The 23,073-nt window shown below is 32.7% G+C and overlaps 1 protein-coding gene across 2 annotated transcripts in view; it reads left to right on the top strand.

The window, feature by feature from the left end:
• Positions 1-17,469, top strand: part of LOC138315668 (2-phosphoxylose phosphatase 1-like) — a 35,231-nt gene extending 17,762 nt beyond the window's left edge. Inside the window, exons 1-3 of one of the 2 annotated variants that reach the window (XM_069256857.1) lie at positions 5,041-5,582; positions 9,698-9,910; positions 12,241-17,469. In XM_069256857.1, the coding sequence (XP_069112958.1) occupies positions 5,399-5,582; positions 9,698-9,910; positions 12,241-13,427 (1,584 nt within the window). In that variant the 5' untranslated portion in view covers positions 5,041-5,398 and the 3' untranslated portion in view covers positions 13,428-17,469. Of the gene's footprint in view, positions 1-5,040; positions 5,583-9,697; positions 9,911-12,240 lie in introns of those variants that run through there. The other variant, XM_069256866.1, reaches the window with a different exon arrangement.
• The last annotated feature ends 5,604 nt before the right edge of the window (positions 17,470-23,073 follow it).

Genomic DNA, 23,073 nt, shown 5'->3' on the forward strand with positions numbered 1-23,073 from the left:
GATCCTCGCCAATCATTACTTTAAGTGTAATAAACGCTATGACTATTAAGAATCGAGTTTCTTATGACAAGGTTGGAGTTTTATTTTTCACTGAAGCGTCAGACGAACGATGCTCTATCCGTAGTTAGGGGTAAGCATTATAGGGCTTCGTCGTCACAAGATGCTTTCGTGTGTGAATATGTTGTGCTAGCTGTACCTACCGGTTATCTATAACAGCATGCATGTCCCTGTTCATATATTGTATGCCCCATGTGGTATAATGCGTTTGGTGGTAATGTCATTGAACTACGTCTCCTTTTCTAGATTCAAATAACGATTTTGGCATTGTGATGGCTCAATGTTTAGTATCCGCAGTTATGACTATGCGTCCATTTTCGAATAAATTGAAGAGGATTGACATAGATCTTGTAGTAAGAAGAGATTAAGACAGATAACTGGAGTTGACGGATGATCGTTTAATCTTTTATTTCCAAGCATGGCACATTGATTGCATTAAGAGAGCCTTATCCCTTTTGCTCCCTTTTGCTCCACAGTATGGCTTATTAATTGCAATAAGAGAGCCACATTCCTTTTGCTTCCCAGTATGGCTTATTTATTGCAATAAGAGAGCCACACCCCTTTTGCTTCCCAGTATGGTACACTAATTGTAATAAGAGAACCACGTACATTTTGCTTCCCAGAATGGCTTATTGTTTGCAATAAGAGATCCACACCCCTTTTGCTTCACAGAATGGCTTATTGATTGCAATAAGAGATCCACATCCCTTTTGCTTCACAGAATGGCTTATTGATTGCAATAAGAGATCCACATCCCTTTCGCTTCCCAGTATGGCTTATTGATTGCAATAAGAGATCCACATCTCTTTTGCTTCCCAGTATGGCTTATTGATTGCAATAAGAGATCCACATCTCTTTTGCTTCCCAGTATGGCTTATTGATTGCAATAAGAGATCCACATCTCTTTTGCTTCCCAGTATGGCTTATTGATTGCAATAAGAGATCACATCCCTTTTGCTTCCCAGTATGACTTATTGATTGCAATAAGAGATCCACATCTCTTTTGCTTCCCAGTATGACTTATTGATTGCAATAAGAGATCCACATCCCTTTTGCTTCCCAGTATGGCTTATTGATAGCAAAAGAGAACCACATCTCTTTAGCTTCCCGGTATGGCACATTGATTGCAAAAAGAGAGCCATTTTCCCTTTACTTCCCAGTATAATTGAATGCATTATGAGAGCCACGTTCCCTTTGCTTCCCAGCATGGCGCATTGATAACAATGCATTGACAGCCATGTCCCTTTTTCCTTTTGCTTTCCAGTATAATTGATTTCAACAAGAGAGCCACACTCCATTTGCTTCTCAGTATAATTGATTTCAATAAGAGAGCCACATCCCTATTGCTTCTCAGTATAATTGATGGCAATAAGAGCAACATCCCTTTTGCTTCCATGTATGGCACATTGATTGCAATAAGACAGTCCCATCCCTTTTTCTTCTCAGTATAACAGATTGCAATAAGGCAGTCCCATCCCTTTTGCTTCTCAGTATAATAGATTACAATAAGGCAGTCCCATCCCTTTTGCTTCTCAATATAAAAGATTGCAATAAGACAGCCCCATCCCTTTTGCTTCTCAGTATACAGATTGCAAGAAGAAAGACTCATCCCTTTTGCTTCTCAATATAATAGATTGCGATATGAATAAGACAGACCCATCCTTTTTGCTTCACAGTATAATAGATTGAAATAAGACAGCCCAATCCTTCTCAGTACAATTTTGCAATAAGAGAGCTACATCCATTTTGTTTCCCAGCACGGCATTGATTGCAATATGAGAGCCATATCCCTATTGCTTCCCAGTATATTTGATTATAATCAGAGAGCTACATCCCTTTTGTTTCCCAGTATGGCCCATTGTTTGCAATAAGAGAGCCACGTCCTTTTTGCTTCTAAGTATGGCTTATTGGTTGCATTAAGAGAACCACACCCCTTTTATTTCAAGCACAATGCACACTACTTATATTAAGAGAATCATTTTTTTTTCTCATGAATGGTATACATTTCTTGCCTTAGGAAAGCTAAATGCCTTTGACCAAAAGCATTTTTTCTTAACTTTTCATGCTTTTCTACAGATAATTTTAATTCAAGGATTTCCTTGAAATTAAGGAATGTTCATGAATGAAACTGGGCCCAGGTAATATTATCTAATTTCTGTGAAATCTATTATTATTATCTGAGCAATGAATGATTTGATGAGAAGGGTGGAGACTTACCAGGTGTTGGTGTAGCAGGAGGTGCACAGGGATACTCCATTCCCAAGTCCTTCATTGTACCAGAATGTTTCTCGGATAAGTACACTTTTGTCACCTTGGCGACTTCATTGACTGATGTCTGATAATAAGTTACACGGTTTTCATTATGAAGTAAAGACTTTGAGGTATTTAGTAAATCGCTACCTGAAGAAGTATGTACACTTGGTTCTTGACATGGATTTTGTTGCACTAGATTGTTAATTGTCATTTGAGGCACTGTTATCAGGGTCTGGGTTCTGTTGGATAGTGTACGGGTGTGCTATGAAGAGCTGTACTGTTTTGGCTGTATTGGGTTGTACTAGGTGATTTACGACTGTATTGAGGTTTGCTATGGAGTTTTGTCGATTTATTCGGTTTCGGATGGCTTTGCTTGCAGTTGAGATAATTGATAAGTTAATTAAGCTAAGAAATTATTCTTGAGTACTTTGGGTATATTGGGTATAGTTGGGTGCTTTTGGGTTGTTCTGGTTTGTTTGTATAGTAGGCCTACTATAAAGTTGTAGTGGGTGGTTTTTTGACAGCATTAGATTGGCTTTTGCTGTTTTGGGTTATGTTGGGTGAAATCAATTGTACTCAAAAGCCTATAAGTCTATATTTATCCAACTCATATGTTCCACATTAAATCAAAGCACTTGCATACTTCTTACCATGTCCGCTGTTTTCGATTAAACATACACGTACGTATGTATTGAAATAGTGATCAGTGAGATTTTAGTAACACCGTCACATAATGAGTTTTAAAAACCAGTTTATCAATATTATTGTATGTAATGGAGTTGACTGGTTTGGTGGTATAAAGTTATGTGCGGTAGTATATGGGTTATGTTGGAGTTTTCGGAAATTACAGATATAGTAATTCAATTTTGCTTGTTACAAGCATTTTCATTGGCTTAAAATTTACTTTATTCAGCCCATAAATGAAAAAATGACGTCGCCGTTTGTTAGGTTAGCTGCTGTTTGGCTGAGAAGACGGCGTAATGAATTCATAGGCAAAAGAGTCCAAAAAAATAAATTTTGAATATTGAAGAGATTATCTTTAGTAAATTGAATTATAAGGATTAATTTGAATAGATTTTTTTATGTTATGGAGATATAACACAAAAATCTTAGTGTACTCTCATTATAAACCGCTTCGCGGTTTATTTAGAGAACACTCAATTACATAAAAAAATCTATTCAAGTTAATCCTTAAATGGATAAAAAGTCACGAGTTACACAAACTGTACCATATTGGAATTAATGATGCCATATAGCACAATAAATTGTCTTCTTTAAAAGATGTAGTGCTCAGTTAATTGTATTCACATATATGTGTGTACATTATATGTGTGGGTTGGGCTACAAAAATGCGCCGGTTTTTTTCAAGAATTAATCCATAAGAACAAAAAAAAGAAGCTTTCAGTTGATGGTAGTTTGCATGTCAAAAGGAAAAATATCGTCCTTTTAAAATCCAGCAAAATGTTCATGATTGTGTTTTATCCCATTTAAAATATATTTTTTCAATATTTTAGGGTTAAGAAATACAAGTAGCCCAACTCAATTTACACCAAGAATTACACTATAAAATGCTGTTTGTTAAATATTGTGAATTCATGGTAAAAAAATATCGACATGGTCTTTTTACTGGAGTATTATTTGTAGATTTTAATTAGTGGACCATGTTGTTTTATTAGAAAAACTTCATTTACTTATTGATGTCACCAGATTTATCTTGGTTTAAATCGTACCTTTTAACAAAAAAACAGCAAGAGACTCTGTCAGGAACCATGACGGACACCAGGAACATTACTCATCGCGTTCCTCAATGTTCAAATTTATAGGCCATATACTATTTTTAACTTTTATTAATGATTTGTCCTACACTACTGCTTTATGCTCTTTCGGCAGTGGAGCATTTTTAACTTTTATAAATAATTCAGTTACAATTAATGTTTTATATACAGTAAAATCATCTCAATACAACTAAAATGCTGTAGGCCAACCAATTAAACTAGTCTATACTGTATTTTTGCCATATGAATCGGTAGCGGCGGAAACATATATACATAGAGATTGGCAACTCCTCCAATTTAACGATCGGCAGATGTACCTCTGTATGTGCTTAGGTTTTTTTTTAGATAAACTCTGAAATAGTTGAATATAAAAGAATAACTTTGATATGTTGTAAAATTTCAGTAATTTTCAGACGATTTGAGTACGGTTTTGGGTAGAAAAAATAATATTTTGACTTATTTATTCATAAAACAAAACGCACTTCCTGTTTTGAATGCCTGATTTTTGAAAACTAGGAAAAATTGTTTGCTTTCAAAAATCATATTAAATAACATCAACCGGGAAAACTGATCACATCAAACCATGATGTACTGATTTTTAAACTTTGTGTTGATGCAAAAATGTCATGTTTAAAAAAACACACTTAAAAGTAGTTAGCCAAAACAAAATGCCTATAAACCGGAGGTTCCTTTGAAAGACAAAGAAAGAGTTTTCAATCTCCTATAAGGTTTCTGGTAGCGGGTTAAAACTTGAATCTTCAATAAGCGTTTCACATTTTAAAGGCCGTTATTCCAGGATAAGGAATGTATCCCTAAAAATTCAAAAAAATGTTTATATGACCAGAGACTGATATATAGCCCAAAGCTAGCTACATTTAGATGACTTTTCTGATAATCCGGATTTCTTCTTAAATTTGGTTCGTTTCGTAGAGTTACACCATTTCCGGTTGGAAAATGAAGGTCGATTCACATTTACACATGTGCTTTCCATGTTTTGCAGAATTTTGGTGTAACTAAGGACTTTGTTTAAAATATTTTGCATCTGAATGACAAATTAGCTGTCATACGTAATGCAGAAATACGGGTGAGTGCGGACGTGGCATAATCAACTAAAACTTAACAACCAAACAACGCCGTGCATGTGTACACACTGTTCGATATCGCTGGCTGAGATAGTCACGTACGCCATTCATGGTGGTAGGGCATAAATTACTATCGATATGAGTAAACATATAAAGTGACCTGTCAATCATGCGCACCTGTCGTCAATCTCAATGGTATTTAGACATGAGAAGAAGGTGTTATAGCCCGGTATGGAGTATGATAAGTACACCTTCGAAAGCAGCAGCTGTACCACCAAGTCCCGCCACCCCTATCGGCTGTACACAATGTTCAATGACAATGGTTTCACTCAGTCAGAACTGCACCCTAAATATGGCAAGTACAACCAGAAACGTACTTTGTGTATTTATGCAGTGCTGACGGGATTTTTCGTTGGTAAGTATATCCGACTACATTCTGTATGTTTAGTTATTGTATTGTTATGTTACAATAGTATACCTATAACAAAAGTAGTTGAATGTCACAGTTAATGCCCTAACACAACTGCTGCTGCATTCAAAATTTGCAAACTCAAGTGTTAAAGTTATATAAACACACAAACCGAAAGAGAAGTCTTTGACAAAGTCATGTAAATTGATTTATATAATATATATATATACTGCAAACACTGATCTTGCAGATGTAAACTCAGGGTTTGCAATGATGCTGTCCCACGTATTCTTTTTAAGCACAGAAAATAAAACTTTTTGTGAAAGTTCATTTCAATTATACATAAATTAGGGAATAGAGATGTACCCCATTTAGGCGGCCGCAGTGGCAGAGTGGTTATCTTGACATATATAACCACATGTCCCACCTCTGGATCAAGAGTTTGAATCTCTTAATGGAGCAGTTTAATTGCCAGGTACTGGCCACTGGTTGGTGGTTTTCCTCCTGGTTCTCTGTTTTTCCTCCAGCAATATTGAAAAAACCTGGCACATTCTTAAATGACTCTGGTTATTATTCAGTAACTGACAAAATACAACAAGTGATAGGATATTAAACCAATCAAACCATTTAACTGAAAACATGGTAGATATCTAAAACTGTAGGGCAATATGGTAATTTAACCACGCAATCAGTGCATGTCATACACAAATAGCCTTATTGGCTAAACATTCATTTTATTCAAAGTAATTTTTTCTTTAAATTACTAAAAATTGTTATAGATTTGAAACATTTGTTATTGAAGAGACTTGATGCAACTATCCAATTGAGGCACACATAAGACATTGCAGAGATTCAAGATGTTTTTATATATTATTTTTACAATGAATGAGATTTTTTGTTTGTAGTATATATAATAAGCTATTTTTTATGGTACATATAAATTTACTTAGATTTAAAGTTGCAGTTTTCAGTATGAATGATAAGCTAATCAATTCAAATGTATTGATATATATGTTACTTGTTATCAATACAGGTAAACATCGTTAATATCATTGGTTAATTGTTACAAGAATGGGATTTCACATTGCATTAATTACCACAGTAATTATTTAAAAGTAAATTTGAACAAGCAAAAACAGTTCATTAACATGAACCAATTTACTGATCTGACATCATATTAAACTTAAAGAAGTTTTAAAATCTTCGATGTTCAGAATCATGTTGAAATACAGATCATTAGTGTAGTAGAAAAAATACAAGCATTATATGGACTTATTGAAACTGGTCAGAAATCAATGAATGGGAGACTTAGATGTGACAGATCCGGTGACTGTCATTCATACATGCTGATTACTTAAGTAAAGGAATAATGGAACTGTCAATGGATGACTGTTACAATGAGATTTACTATGACCACAACAGGAAATGGATCAAAGGGAACAGGATTTCCTTGTAATACAACTGCTAATTTTACTGTATCAAATCTCAGTTCCTCAAAGTCTGATGGACAAATGAACAGCACTTCCTTATCATTATCAGATACAGTTGTCATGTTTGTAATTTGCAAATACAATACATATATGAATTGTATTTGCAAATTACAAATATGACAACTGTACTCTATATTTTGTACAATCAAATCAGATCAAACTTTTCACTCATTCATAAATTTAAAGCTTGAGAAAAAAAAATCCCGGTGTATTTCTCATCAGATCAGACTTAAGGGAACAAATTGTAAAAATGAGGATTCAGAGGGGGAAAAGTGACATCAAAATTACTGTACTGTATCCACTACAGTATGTAATAAAAAATGCTTAGATTTTAATTATAAATTTATTGAAATGCAATGGTTTAAGGTTCTATTTCCCTTTGATATGCCTGTAAAATATAAAAGCAAGCCATTGAAATCCACAATACATTTTATTTTTATTTATACATTTTTATTAAGGCCATTTCATATTTTGAAGAAGAAAAAAAGAAAATCATCTGTGTATATGCTGATATGCATATATATGTATTTTTTTGTTTGTTAATCTTTCATATGTAGACATACAGGATTTGAATATATTCTGCTGGTAGGTGGCAAAATGTGATGAAACCCAAGGCTTTTCCTGGTGGTTTACCACATCTTATGATCCTGAGGGGTGAATACTGTGTACATATATATCCCTATATCTTTCATATTACACACATTTTTTTTGTATATGTAAGACTACAATTTTCTCTTATACATGCAGTATGACACAAGCTTGATTACACACTCCAGTTTTTGAACCATGCAGTTTACAATAAATCCAGGCAGTCTTGTAGTTTCTGAACATGATTTGTAAACATTATTCATACTGTTTATCAATGTTACAACTTACATAAATATTCGACTGGTTTTCAGTGACAAGTCTCCATACTTAGCAGAGAAAAAAACTTTCTTTTACTGAGATAGCTGGGAAAAGACTTAGATTATACAGACTGAAATGAATTTTCATTTGTTTCCATCCACTGTCTCTATTAAACAATAAGACTGTAATTGATCCAGAAATAACATGAGTACATTATATATTGTTTGGGATATCCAGGGCTGTATGTGTGACTTACGCAGGAGAGAAAAACAAACATGCAATTGCTAAATTACAATGTTCCATCTGTTGCGAAATGTAAGAAATGTGTATATAATTAAGCTTTAACTAAAAGCTTTGTAAGGCCTTAGCTGTCTGTGCTGCATTCATAAACATTTTAGACACATTATCTAAAATCATTGACAATCTTACTAGAAAAGGTAAATAATGACACTGAAAGATATGCACCACAGAAACCAAATAGCTGACGTCAGAAGGACTCCTAGGGACCCTGCATTACATATGTGGAGATTATATTTCTTTAGAATTTATTAATTTGAAATTCTGAGAAATTTAGATTAAGCTGTACAGTAAATCTATGTATAAATGTGAAGAGTAACTATATAACATGCATGGCTTCTCAGGCTAAACATTCCCCCCAGTCACAGATTTATTTATTTTTACATGTAGATGAATCAAATGATAAATAATGAATAAATATATATATATTATATGTCATTTTAAATGTTAATGGTTTATATCAACATCACATAGATATTTTGTTTGTTAAACAGTTATGTTTGGTATGATATAGTACATGGAATCCCTCTGGCTGGATACATTGAAATTTATGTTTTTTTAGATCAGCATGTCTAACTTAATTGCTGACATTTAAGTCGTACGTGGCCATTTAATGGGATTGATGTTAAAAAATTTAAGACGGAATTAAACGTGTTTTAAAGGTTTGATAAATAAGATCAAGATTGAAGTACTAATTTGAAATTTTAAAAGGCTTGCATGTTTTTGATAAGTGAAAAAAACATATTTTTAACAATCATTTCAATTCATGTTACAATGAATTGAAGTATAGTATTTGCTTGTACAGCTGGTTAAAGGTAGAAGAGATATTCGACAATTCTTAATTTTTTTTCTTTGCATGTAAATAAAAGCTTGTCCATAAGGCCAAATAGAAAAATATTCTTGTTTCCTTTATATTAACACCCTTTAAAAATGAAGGGTCGGAAGGTAGAGATTTTTTTTTTTTTTTTGTAAATATTTTTTCTCTTCATCCCAGTTTCTCGCAGTGAAAAACTGAAGTAGATTTTATTCAACCTTATATAAAAGATTGATTTTATTCCCAGGAGATTATTGGTGTCTTAAATTTACAGAATTTGTACCAAAATTCCTGATTTTGTGCAAAACCAAACAAATTTAGGTTGTTATTTGTTTGCTTGAGGACAAAATTGATAAAAAGTTTTTGAGTAGACACTGATTTTAATTGGGACGGTCGGGTTACCGGAAACACAAATATTTTTTGGTATGGCCTAAATATTCAAATCAAAGACAAATCTATTCAAATGGAAAAGGTTTTGCCAGTACAATTAAATGTTGAAACTTTAAAAAATATGTAAACAATTATTTTGTACTTCAGTTTATTAATTAACTCCATTGAACCATTGCTCTGAAGCACTTTGAACTTAAATTCACAACCAATCCATTGAAGATTAAGTAGTTAGGGCAAAGAGAAAATAGTGATTTTTACCAACACTGTATCATGTTCTTTTCCAGTGTGTACATCAGTGATGCTGTTTGTATTTGGAGGTATGGATGAAAAGCTATTATCGGTTTCGGACATGAAATTGCCTCATCATGTGTCGCGGCGTTCGGCCCCAAACAATTCCTATTACTCTCCACATAATGAACCTGCTGGGGATTTTCTTAAGGAGGATCGAGTTGCAGAGCATTGTCATTTACCTGACATCCCTGCCCTAGGAATGGAAGGTTAGTTTTAAAAAAAGTTACATCAAAATGTAGTTAGATGAATCAATTTCAATGTTTTTTAAATTAATTAAGCTGTATTAAATAAACTTGTGTGACATTTAAGTGGTTTGTAGCTGACATGTAGAATTGTATGTTTAAGTAACAATTACCTTGGCTTCGAGGTCAAAATTCATTTTTCAAATAACTCTCGTCCATGTTATTATTTTAAAACTTGATAAATTCAATCATCCCTTTGCGAATCTCAGATAACAAATCAATGGATATATGAGATCCTTAAAAGTATACAAATTACAAATAGTTGTTAAATAGCTGTGATATAAAGGTCAAAGATCAAAATGAAGTACATTAACTACAGTATAATACATATATATAAAGGCGTTCGTCAAGGTGAGATTGTCTCAACACTTTGCCAAACCATTAAGGGCAAAAGAAATTCATATGAATCTTTGCTCTACAAAAATATGTATGTTTTTGTTCACAAAAGTAAATTTCTAATTTCTCATTTCATGAAACAGTGTTATATATCAAAGGCATTTACATGTAGAAAGGTGTCATAAGGAAGAACCTTACACTTTTTTAAGGTTGGTCAAAAGAATCGGAATTTGTACAGAGTAGATCATCAAAACAGCACGGAAAATAAATTTAGGAAGAAAATATGATATCTATGAAAGATATGTGTCACTGGCCTGCTTGGTTTGATATATACTGCTCATCAGTGCTGGATCAATATATCGATATACCGATATGTATCGGTTTTCACCAGTGTATCGAATATCGATACGCAAACATGCTGTATATCGCTGTATTGTTTTAACAACTCAACCTACTGTTTTCGTTATAGAAATAGGAAATTTCAAACAAAATTTATTCTAAAACATTATTCAAGTAAGAGCATTTCAATCAAAAGGAAGTGTTTAAAGCATCTGTATCACCTAGATGGATTAGAAATGCCTTTTCATAACTAAGAATACAAATTGACAGAAATTAATTAACACAGATGTTAACTCAAATAAAACGTTTGGTAGGTTTTTTTTCCAGGTTATAGAATGTTTTATCAAAATAGTCTTTTATTGTCACAATATTCAAAACACAATGGTCAGCTGAATTTGAAAAAGAGGTCCACTGTATCGTCAATACGTATCGTTTATTGTTTCAGTGTATTGTCAATATGTATCGAATCGTTTTAGACCTTCCAATACCCAGCTCTACTGCTCATAGTAGGGGAGTACTTTATAATGATTGAGTGTTGTCACCTGGTATGTTTATCATATCCATGTAACTGGCCTTTCAGGCTAACATCAGAGCACCTGTCTGTATATAGATATACTGTCTGTCAGAAGTGATATAAAAACTGCACTGTCAGGATAAACCCATCATCAATGTTATGATAACAGACCTCGCAGTGTGGCACACACTGTACAGAACATAAAAACCGAAAATAATAAACAGTTTTACTCGGACTGCTTTCCCAGAATGAAAGATAGATATAATTATTAAAAATGCATGATCAGATTTAAAAAGTCAAATCATCAAATAGAAATTAGGAATAGGAAATATTCCCTACAATCATTATTCACAAATGTGTATATATATATAATATGAATATTTGGCCGCATACCTGGTATTTTATGTATATCCCCAAAAAACATTCAAATATATTTAATTATGCAGGTAATGGGGAAAACTCATTAAAACATTGGTAATTAAAGTCCTTTATTTTTTCCTTTAGATAAAAATGATATACATATGTACTTTTTAAACTTTTAAATACTAAAAGTTTGAAATGTCAGATAAATTATTTATTTTATTTTAAATTTCATTTAGATTATTTATGCCTAGCCCGTCATAGTGTCTTTAGGAAAACATGTACTTATTTATTTTTGACATGAGATCCTTGTATGGATTTAGATAAAAAAAAATACTTTTGTCAGTTTTCTGTAGCTATCGGTTTAAAATGAAAATATTCAGTAAATCTTTTGATATTTAGTAGGATGGGCAGGTTTTAACACTTAATTATTCAAATGCATTACCTATATTGCATTTTGTAAACATTTGCTTTTTCAGCATAAAATGAACTTTTTGAAAATTTAAATATTTATGGATAAATTCCTAGTGTTTACTTTGATTTTCTTTTAATGTGTCATTGAAAAATGTATAAAGATGGTGCATCAATGTGACGTGATAGTGGCGTTGCATTTTCTATCAAGATAAAAAAAATTAAAAAACATTAATGATGCACTGGATGATTTGACCTTCGTACCCCACCCATAACATATAGTATTGGTTAAATGTTTTAAGTGTCTGACAAATATTTTTTATTGTCATTTCAGGTTTCTATGAAAAGGAAAAATACACATTGGAACAAGTACATGTGATCTTATCGTCAGGGGAGACGACTCCTCATCAACTTCACCCTGACCTTCCTGTTGCTGACTGCCGCTACAATTCTTACACCACTGGAACTCTTCAGGACTTTCCAAATATAGTCAATAGTTATATCAGGGCAAACAAAGCACAGACAAAATTTAACAAGTACACCATATCAAATGAACAAAAATGTCCCCCTGGGCAGTTGTCTCCCCTTGGGATGACAAAGATACATCAGCATGGACGATATATACGTGATATATATTCAGAATCATTGAAATCTAGATTAGATATACATCATTCCAGTAAATGGTTGAAGGTGGTGAGTGGGGAGGATCCGAGCTCATTCCATTCAACTCTATCTTATCTTAGTGGATTTCTGCCACAGAAACACCTCCATAGAGTTCACATTGAGAAAGTCACAAACCATCTGTGTGACTGGTCCAAGTCAGATTGCCATTGTCCAAGAATGGACCGCTCAGCGTCATTTTCTATGGATAATGTCGCAACGCTGATACAGAACCAGAAATTGGGAAACAAGGACAAGTCATTCAAAAGGTTTATCAAAAGTTTTTTGGGAAGAAATCTGAGTGCTGTGCAAGCTTTCAGCCAACTGTCTCCTCTAATATGTGATAAAGTACTTGCTCCGATAGGTTGTCATGGTAACCATTGTTGGAATGTATCTAGGTTACATGTAGTCAAACTTTTCCAAGCAATAGACAAACACTTAGAAGACTGGATGACTAACCGTCCTAACATAGAACAGAGCCGCCTTCATATGTATCCTTTTCTTACTTCGTTGTTGAAATCCTTCAAACAAGCTCATATACGGACATCTCCCAGGCTTTTCATTTACACCAGTAATGAAGAATTTATGCTTCAACTTTTGACAGCCATAGAGAACAAACTGGGCAAATTTCCACGTCCGGGTTCCCGCCTTGTCTTTGAACTTCTGTCAACAACAAAGCAAGAGAAAAAACAGTACTTTTTGCGTGTGCTTTTCAATGGCCGTGATGTAACTAACGACATTCCGCTCTGCAGTCGACGTAACGCTGATAGAATATGTCCACTGAAATACTTTGTAGACTTTCACAGTTTGAATTTTAGAAACATGTTTTCACTTTCAAGTTACACAGAAAGATGTTTATGATGATTTCTATATAATACCCTGATAACATTTACTGATAGGCTGTTTAAATCACCTTTCGTACATTGTCTGCAGTCAATCCATTCATCCTCCTTTTCTCCCTGTCTTCTGTCAGTCCTTTTGGACATCCTGTTCTTTTTGTCTGTCTGTAAACAATTTTATTACTCAGGGGATGATAGAAACAGTGTTCTCCCTTAAGGATTTTTTCCTACTGGTCCTAAGGACCAGCTGACCCTAAAAGTTACTGGTCCTGATTGAAAGTTACTGGCCTTTACAAAGTTACAATTCAACCTTGTAGTTTATATAATTACTAGCAAAGTAATAGTTTTACTAACAAAATATATCTGCATATCCGGATTAGTATCGTAGGCTTTGAACAATGATGAATGAAAACCAGAATATAACGAAAATTTGTTTTGTACAATATGAATTTCGACCTTTCTACAATTATACTGCCATCTTTGTTTGGTGTATCTTCTATCTCGAAGTTGACCAGCAACAAGGTAAAAATTGTCAATCTGACTATGAAGTTGCCGGTCACGGGCAGATGGACAGGCATTAATTTTGAACGCTGGATAGAAAGATCTTTCCCATTTCTTTGTTTGCAGTTTCTATAATGCTCTGAATGGTCTTTATTTCTGCCTTTTGGGACCAATCAGACATCCATGTATGTAGTTAACTGGTCTTCTTGAAATTTAACATTGTGGTTATAAATATTATTTCTCAGAAAGTATTGAAGAAAAGATATTTCTGTTTATTTTTTATTGTAGAATTCCCATGGACCATAGTTCCACAATATTATTCCATTTTAAGACTGAGTAGAAACAATTGGGAGGATGGATTTTCAATTTAATTTACATTTATATCTTTCTGTGGGTTTTTATATTGCATACTTATTTCTTATGTAATTTAAAAGCAAAAAGAAAACAGCTTTGTTTCTTCCAACACACCAATGTTTCACATATCTGTGTAACAGGGTGCAGGATTTACAATAAATTTTATACCTGCCTCTGCCAGGGTCGAATTCGGGACCTCTGGATCTGACGCTCAACCGATCGAGCTAAAGAGAAGTTCTCCCTAGCCGAGCGATATATTGCGGCTAGTATTGACCAGGGTTACATACTCCCCCTCCAGGAATCAACTCGTCCTCGAGTTTCCAGGGGTCACAATGATTCCTTCGCAGGTATCACGAAGTATCATTCCCGAGTCCCTACATCTGTGCTATGGATGTTAGGATACACAGATTTATTGATGTCATCATCACATGGTGGAACATTGATCCATCATCAGCTCTGAACATCTATTGTTCTAGTACATGTGTTTCTCTTGACAGAAAATGTTATACGCAGAAAAAGAGGATATAGCCAATTATCTTCATCAAGTCCATTAGATTTTATTACCAGGATACAGTATTTAACTGAGGAGTTATAGGATGAGCATAAGGTATTAAGATAGACATTTGTACTTTTTTTAGTTGGTTGAAATGTCTTGTATTTCTAAATGAAGTATATGTGTATGAAGTTAAAAGTAAGAATTTGATTAAGCAAACTAATGAAAATGTCTTTCCATTTCTAGTCAATATAAGCAATATGATTCCTTTTGTTCTTTATACTTGGGTAATAGATAAAACATTAATCATTTGTTTTAAGTATCTATTTGAACAATAATTAGTAGTTATATCTATAGAGGTTCAGCCAAAAGCTGGATTTACAATGAAAAAGATCTCTGCCAAAATTATAGAACTATTTTAACAAGTAAATGTAAGAAAGTTGAGATACAAGCTAACTCTAGATGATGTCCATTAAGTGTGAGTGATCCTAACTAATGAACTTGATTTCAGACCAATTGATTGATCAAAATATCGCATATCCATTCACTATCTCTCAAAGAATTTATCATATTGCTTTTGTATTGTTGTGCAGCGTGAATGTTCATCAGAGATAAAGTGTATATATAGTTTGAATTTTTGTTTATTCTCAGTATTGATATAACAAGAGAATTATTATATCTACTGTTCACATGTATCACCAGCCCGGCTGTGATAAAGTATATTAGTTACATGCAAAAGAAAGGATTACAACTTGAATTATCTCCCTTAGCTAAGCTTGCAAAACTTCATAAAAAAGCCTATATTATGGCAAATAAAAAATATTAAAAAAAGGTCAAAGGCTAAAATAAATGGATGCTGATCAGTTGGCTACTGTGATAAGATAAAGGTGAATATGAGTTGTAATAAAATAAATGATAAAAGAAATAAAAATATTTTTTTTTAAAAAGTAGGGAAAAAATGATGTAGTGTCCTTTTGTCATGAGAAAATATTTGTTAGTATTTATGATATGAATGACCATACTGCACAATGTTCGTAGAGTTTGTTTTTTGGCCCATATTGTCTTTAGTTGTGTTCTGTCATATATTCTGTCTCCCCAATTCTTCTTGTAACCTTTTGAAACCTTCAGGATGAAGAAAATGATAATTGAAAACTATGTGAGGTTTCAGGGTATATTTAGTTAGCTTAGTAAAATAAAAAAATTCAGGTGTTTTATTCACTCAGCAGGGAAAAGAAGACATATCTATATAAATATATTGGTTGTTTTTCTTATTGATCGTCAAGTATGTACGTATAATAAACAAATTAATTACTTTGCTTTCTTACAAGAGATGTCATATCAATCATCAACGATGTACATTTAATAAACAAATTGCTATGCTTTCTAACAAAAAAGAAACAAAATTAATCTAACACAATATTAGTACAGACACAATTTCCCCATTCCCTTTCATTTTCTTAAGTTTATTTAGATTTTCTTATTCGGATAGGTTTTTACTTATATTTTGTCATTTTTCCCTATTCTTTTTGGCTGACTACTTTTTCTGTTTATTATGCTTCAAATTATTACTTGGAAACTTGAAAGCATGACATGGAGTAGATAATATGAATGTTGTACATAGTTTTGTTCATTTAAGGATTTTCTTGCTACTTCATTTCTGGACCGAGTATTGTTGAATTATCTGGTTTTAAGATGATATGTGTATAATCCAACATAACAGCAAATAATTGTGGAAGAGATAATGATGTGATATTTTGAAATAAAAACAGGAGAACATATTTTGAAGAGACATCTATAAAATGTCCATATGTATGTTTGCCAAGTATATCAAATGTATCAATGATAATATGTGAAGTTATATACACAGATATAAAGAAAAGACAAATATTCAGTCTTTTCCAGAAGGCCTTCAAAGTGTGTTCAGGTCCACATGTAGGTTTATACTGTAACCTGTGTGAAAAACAAACTTGACCATTAGTACTTACCATGTGGATAACAAATTAAGACGATGAAAACATCAGTGTAAAACGGTAGGTGTGATATTAGCATGTTAACTGTCGATTAGTTTTCTGGGTCCAGTTTCATAAACATTGCTTAAATTTAAGGAATCTCTTAACTTAAAATTTTCCATAGGAAATCATTTCAGATTTTAAGGACGGCTCCTTGACTTCAGATTTTTCCTTAACTTTTGTAATGCTTTTCTATGGGAAAATTTAAGATAAGGAATTTCTTAAAAGTTAAAGAATGTTCATGAAACTGGATCCTATTTTGATCCTTCATAGATTTAAATCCTTTAATATATATTGTATTACCATTATTCAGTGTGTTTATGTGTGTGCAGAAGGAGTGTCAAATTTTGCTGGATTTTGTTTTTCTTATTTTATTAATTTCTTTGTTCTTTGAATCTCGTGTGCCCAGAAAATCAGTCATTATGAGTTTAAATGTATATATATAAGTTGTTATTTTAGGCTATGTTTTTTGTAGTCTAAAAATGAGCACAAGAAGTGCTATTTTTAGATATTGTTATTTTGGACTATCCTTTTGTAGTCCAAAAATCAGCATAAGATGTGCTATTTTTGGATTGTTGATTGAACAGATCTTAATGCATAATTTATGGGCTATGATTTTTGTAGTCTAAAGATCAGCATAAGATGTGCTATTTTTAGATTGTTGATTGTTATAAATTGTATTACATTTATTAAAGACTATGTTTTTTTATTGTATTACATTTATTAAAGACTATGTTTTTTTATAGTCTAAAAATCAGTGTGAGATGTGCTATTTTTAGATTATATACATTTTTTGCTTTTTTATTTATTTATTGGTAATATGGATATATTTTTTATCATTATCAATCAATGTTTTACTACTCGTGCCACCAAACTTGCTGTTTATCAATACACCGAGTCAATGGGTCTTTCAGTTGAATGAATGATTGAAGCACCTTCATCTATGATTTCTTCTAAATTTCGGTAGTTTTGTTCTCTAGGTTCTAAGAAATGTTCAATATTTTTCTGTTCTTTCATCAAGCAGTAATTCTTATTTAGAAGTTTCGTAACAATCACTTTACTTTTACTTAATAATCAGATTTACCTCTGTTTATACAAATCATATTGCATTGTGTACTATACACGTATATGCTAGGAAAAACAAACTGCCTTGCTAAACATTTCAATATGATTAAGAATCATTCATATAAACTGGTATTACTGGAGAGCATACAGTTGTGACATTCTTTGGTCTCTATTCATATAAAAATCCCATCTACCTGTCATTTAGCATTCTTTATTGTACCAGTATGTTACCTGTGTAGTCTGCTTAACCTGCCTATATTATTAGGATTTTTTTTGCCTAATACAATGTATATAGAAGAGAAAAAAATACAAGAAAAAAAAACCCCCTAATAATATGGGCAGGTCAACTGACTATGAAAACTGTTGTTGAAACTTATTATGTAGAGGGCATAATCTGTTTTGACGTATTGAATACATAAAAAAAATTGGAGTTATGCATCAAAAAGTTAATGGAGGCAACATAATGTCAAGTCAGCTAATTTTATTGATTTAGATGCATCCAGAGAGTTTAAAATCTTTTTTCATTCAACAAAAACATATGTTTTCAGTTATTCATTTGACTTTGGAAAGAAGAATGGAAATCAACTATTTTTGCATTGTTTTATTCATGTCTGCGCTTAAAAGACTTTGAAGAACATTTCATCAGTCTGGCCAATTTGAGTTATTCCCCTTCTTCCATTTTGGCATTAGCTCAGAGTTTGACAATTGGTGATGTTGGTCAATGAATAAAATCTGTATACATTTTGTGTTAATATCACTGAACAAATAGTTTTAATTTTTAATCTCAGGAAAATGCAGTAGATCTTGAATGTTAGTATTTGAATGAAAATATGTGACAACCTTGAAATCCACAATTATAAAATTTAAGTATTATCTGAATCAAAGGTAAGCTGGATGTTACACTTGCTTCTGGTTTCAATGACTAATTTGTATCCCCATTTGGTCTTCTTTCACTGGTGAAATTGTATAGAGATTTATCTATAAAAAGTTGGCATTTTGTGAAACCAAAATTAAAATTATTGCCACTTACATTCTTACTTCTGAAAAAGATTTTTTTAATAAAAAAATGGATATAGTATAATTATGATACTCTACTAATATATCCTGTTAAAGCCATGGGGTTTTGAATTTCGTTTAACCTTTGGTTGAATCTGTTTGAATTCAAACTATTTTTTTGAACATTTGATACCCAATCAGCTTTCAATTAAATCTGTCTTGTAAATACACATATATAAAATATTAAATCTGCCTTGTAAATACACGTATGTAAAAAGTAAACTTGTTGACAATTCTATAGCGTTTTGGAATGTAGTGCCTTATGGTCCCTTTGTCTAAGTCAACCTTTGACCTTATCGTTGATTGTATATGTTTAATTTTATGCAAATGATGGTAATGAGAATCTCTATTATCTTGTTTATGTGATTTCTTTTGAAAGTTATAGAAGTTCATATTCAGACAAAATAAGTTTTTGACAGTTTTTGAATTCCGACACAATATAATATTTGGGACACCTCCAGAAACTGTATTGAAATGTCTAATTTAATTGTAAGTTTAGTGTAATCATTCCCCTCCCACCACAAAGTCTTTCTAATGAAGTTAACACTTTAAACACATTATGAAGAGGTAGTCTGATAAGTTGAGAAACACCACCTATGGCTTAAGCACAATGAAAGTTGGAATATGTCGAATACAGGGCTGAAATCGTTTAACTTTCTTAATTAAATTAGAAAGGAAAAATCTCCATTTGGGAACAAAATTAGGTAGCCAGAAAAAAAAAAATCTTAATTTTAGGAATGAAAATTAAAAATAAAACTTCTTTGAAATAATTTCCATGGAAATAAGGTCCATTATCAGCCAAAAACCAACTACCCTTAAACTTGCTTATGAATACAGGATATGTCAAGTTGTGTCTTTATCACGTTTTCCATAAAAATGATAAATTCGCTATTTGCAATAAGGTTACTTACCGAAGAAACCTGTGTATGCTTCCTCAGATGTTTTTAAGGAATACTCCATGATCTCGTCGCTATCAGATCCTAATGATGTTCAGATCAAGTAAAAACGTTGTGGATAAAATAATGTGTTTATGGTAGGTAGTGTCAATAAGTATCGTTAATTAGGTGTTGGTGCTTGTTTTTATATTATACTTTGTGTTCAGTGAATGTTTAGTCGGATGCTTTATCTACACAGTCTGTGTGTAAGCTAGTCTACGGAAACATTTATTTTTCATGGTATTGTGTACATCTACACTAGATAGGTTTAAAATGACAGTTATGTAAATCAATTCATTTTCTAAAGATACAAATTTTCGCGTTATTTCGTGAGAGGGCTCGGATTAATTGTATAGAACCCATATATGAATACACGATTGTCAGCTCTTGATCGCGAATTTATACATACCTGAATATGTTAGAAACAATTAATACGCGAAATATTGTTTACGTGAAAATGAAATGGATTACAGTAGTTAAAAGGCATAAGAGACAACGAAAGAAAAAAATAATGTTTCAAAAACTTGTAATGAGTCATAAATCAGCAATATTGTCCGTGTTTATGACACCATGCGGTAATTTGAAATACTCAAATCTGCTTTAACTGTTTATTTTTAGGTCATCTGACCCGACCTATAGTCGTCATGTTTCGTCCGTCGTCGTCCACCGTGCTCCGTCCGCCGTGCGCCGTGCGTTAACTTTTCACATTTTGAACTTCTTCTCAAGTTCTACCGGTGCGATTTTGGCTGAATCTTGCATGAAATGATCCTGACATGGTCCTGACAAAGTGTTGTTATTTTTCGGGTCGATCCGAATTCCAAGATGGCCGCCACAGCCGCAATCTTGAAAACACATTTTGAACTTCTTCTCAAGTTCTACCGATGCGATTTGACTGAAACTTGCATGAAATGATCCTGACATGGTCCCGACAAAGTGTTGTTATTTTTCGGGTCGATCCGAAATCCAAGATGGCCGCCACAGCCGCCATCTTGAAAACACATTTTGAACTTCTTCTCAAGTTCTACCGATTCGATATGACTGAAACTTGCATGAAATGATCCTGACATGGTCCCGACAAAGTGATGTTACATCTTTGGTTGATCCCACATCGAAGATGACTACCATGACACTATATCTAATTAATTTCCTATATGTTAAGGCCCTTGGGCCTCTTGTTTGAAATAAAATTTGTTGAAAGAAATTAAAAATGATCCTGACATGATCCTGACAAAGTGACACCATATATGATTAATTTTACTATTGTCAAGGTAGTCAGATGACCGTTAAGGCCCTTTGGGCCTCTTGTTACATGATTTTACCTTTTTGGTAATCGAAAAATGTTCAGAGCAAAGAACAATATAAACTCCTTGTAGTACAATACTAAACCAAAATTAGTACATTAAAGTAACTGTTATCAGTGAAAATCACTATAGCTAGGATCTGTTAAATGGGGGAAAATACAAAATTTAACAATTAATGTTTGAATGTATCGAAAATTTAACGCTTGCTAATTTTATGATTATATTTGATAATAATTTTGAAAATACTTTTTGATGACAATCTGTAAATGTAACTTTAACAAAGTAACAAGAACGGTATGAATTATTTTCCTCTCTATTTTAGAAATGAGAGATACAATGTAGGTACACGAAATCTATCGCCTTAACACTGTGTTTAAAGCTACGATAAGACTACAGTGTCAGATTTACTACACAAGATCAGCAACAATTATTTCTAATATGTCTAACATTTTGTATCACTGGAATAGTTTGACTATTGAAAATTAAGAAATAAACAGTTAACTAGATGACCCCATTAGGATAAACTGGATTGCAATCGAAGTTTTCTATATAGTTTTGTAATTATTGTGCGAGATAAATCTGTATCAATGCATTAAAATAGAAATTTTTTCTTTTTGTTTGGAGTTCTTTTTTTATCTCGGTACACTATGTATACATTACTGACTAGACGAACTAGAGTCTTTAGAAACCGAAATGATACCGTCTTATTCCATCACTATACATGTATGATCACTTTTGTCACTCCTTTGTGTGAAAGTGTGCATAAATAGAATACATACTTACCCGGTCAAGGATTGGTGAACGTATATACTTACCTGAGCTTCTTCACCATTCGGCTGACCTAAAGATGACACTATTATATATCTAGAAGTCTTTTGAGCTACAATCCTACAGCTAGGACTTAACCTCCATGTCCCGGTTACTGTAAACCAACCTTTTTCTGAGAGACGTAATTTCGCATTTTCTTGGCCAACGCTATTTTCACGGTGATTTAAGTTCGTGACGTACATGTAAAGAGCAATTCGTTGTATATTATCCTTGTTGAATTCTAAGTTGGTTTACAGTAAAACTGAGCCTCAGACACGTCCAGTTTAAACTAGTCAGAAAAGGCGAGACGAATGTGTGGGTTGAGAAAGAAAATAGTTTGCCTAATTCTGGTCTTGGGCAGTTAAAACTAAAAAAAACGTGCTAGATTTTGAACGCTAAAGTCTATTTTAACAACGTTTATCGTTTCTGATTGTACTGAAACTTTGCCAAGTTAATCTATTCTTTTATCACAAAATATGAAGTTAACATAGGAAACTTTCAAAAGTTTCTAGTATTGGTTTGGGTTAATATCGAAGAACGTGTGCGAAGTTTGAAATGAACCCCGTCTGAAAACGTGAATAATGTGAAATTATTACTAAAAGATCGGCTCCTTTTCAGGTATATTTTTTTTCAAATGAAAAATATCAGATGCTCAAGACTATCTAATGAGGACACTTTGGGACTTTAATAACATGTCTGTCACTAAAATGTTACAAATTCTGAAAGCTACACGATTTTTGAAACGTCATTACATTGCAGGTTCTAGATTTTGAACGCTAAAGTCTATTTTTAACAACGTTTATCGATTCTGATTGTACTGAAACTTTACCAAGTTAATCTTTTCTTTTATCACAAAATATGAAGTTAACATAGGAAACTTTCAAAAGTTTCTAGTATTGGTTTGGGTTAATATCGAAGAACGTGTGCGAAGTTTGAAATGTTGCATTATAACCCAGGTGGATATATCAAACGAGAAGTGTGATTTTTCTATCAATCACAGTTGTGCTGATGTGATAAGGTCAGGGAAAAATACACAAATGCCATGTACATATTTACAATATCAAATACTGTTCAACACAACAACCTTCGATCTAGATAATAATAATTTATTCAGATAACGTCATAATGATAAAAAAATATCGATAAA

Source organism: Argopecten irradians, chromosome 1 (genome assembly GCF_041381155.1).
Source record: "Argopecten irradians isolate NY chromosome 1, Ai_NY, whole genome shotgun sequence".
In the NCBI taxonomy this organism is placed as follows: Eukaryota; Metazoa; Mollusca; class Bivalvia; order Pectinida; family Pectinidae; genus Argopecten; species Argopecten irradians.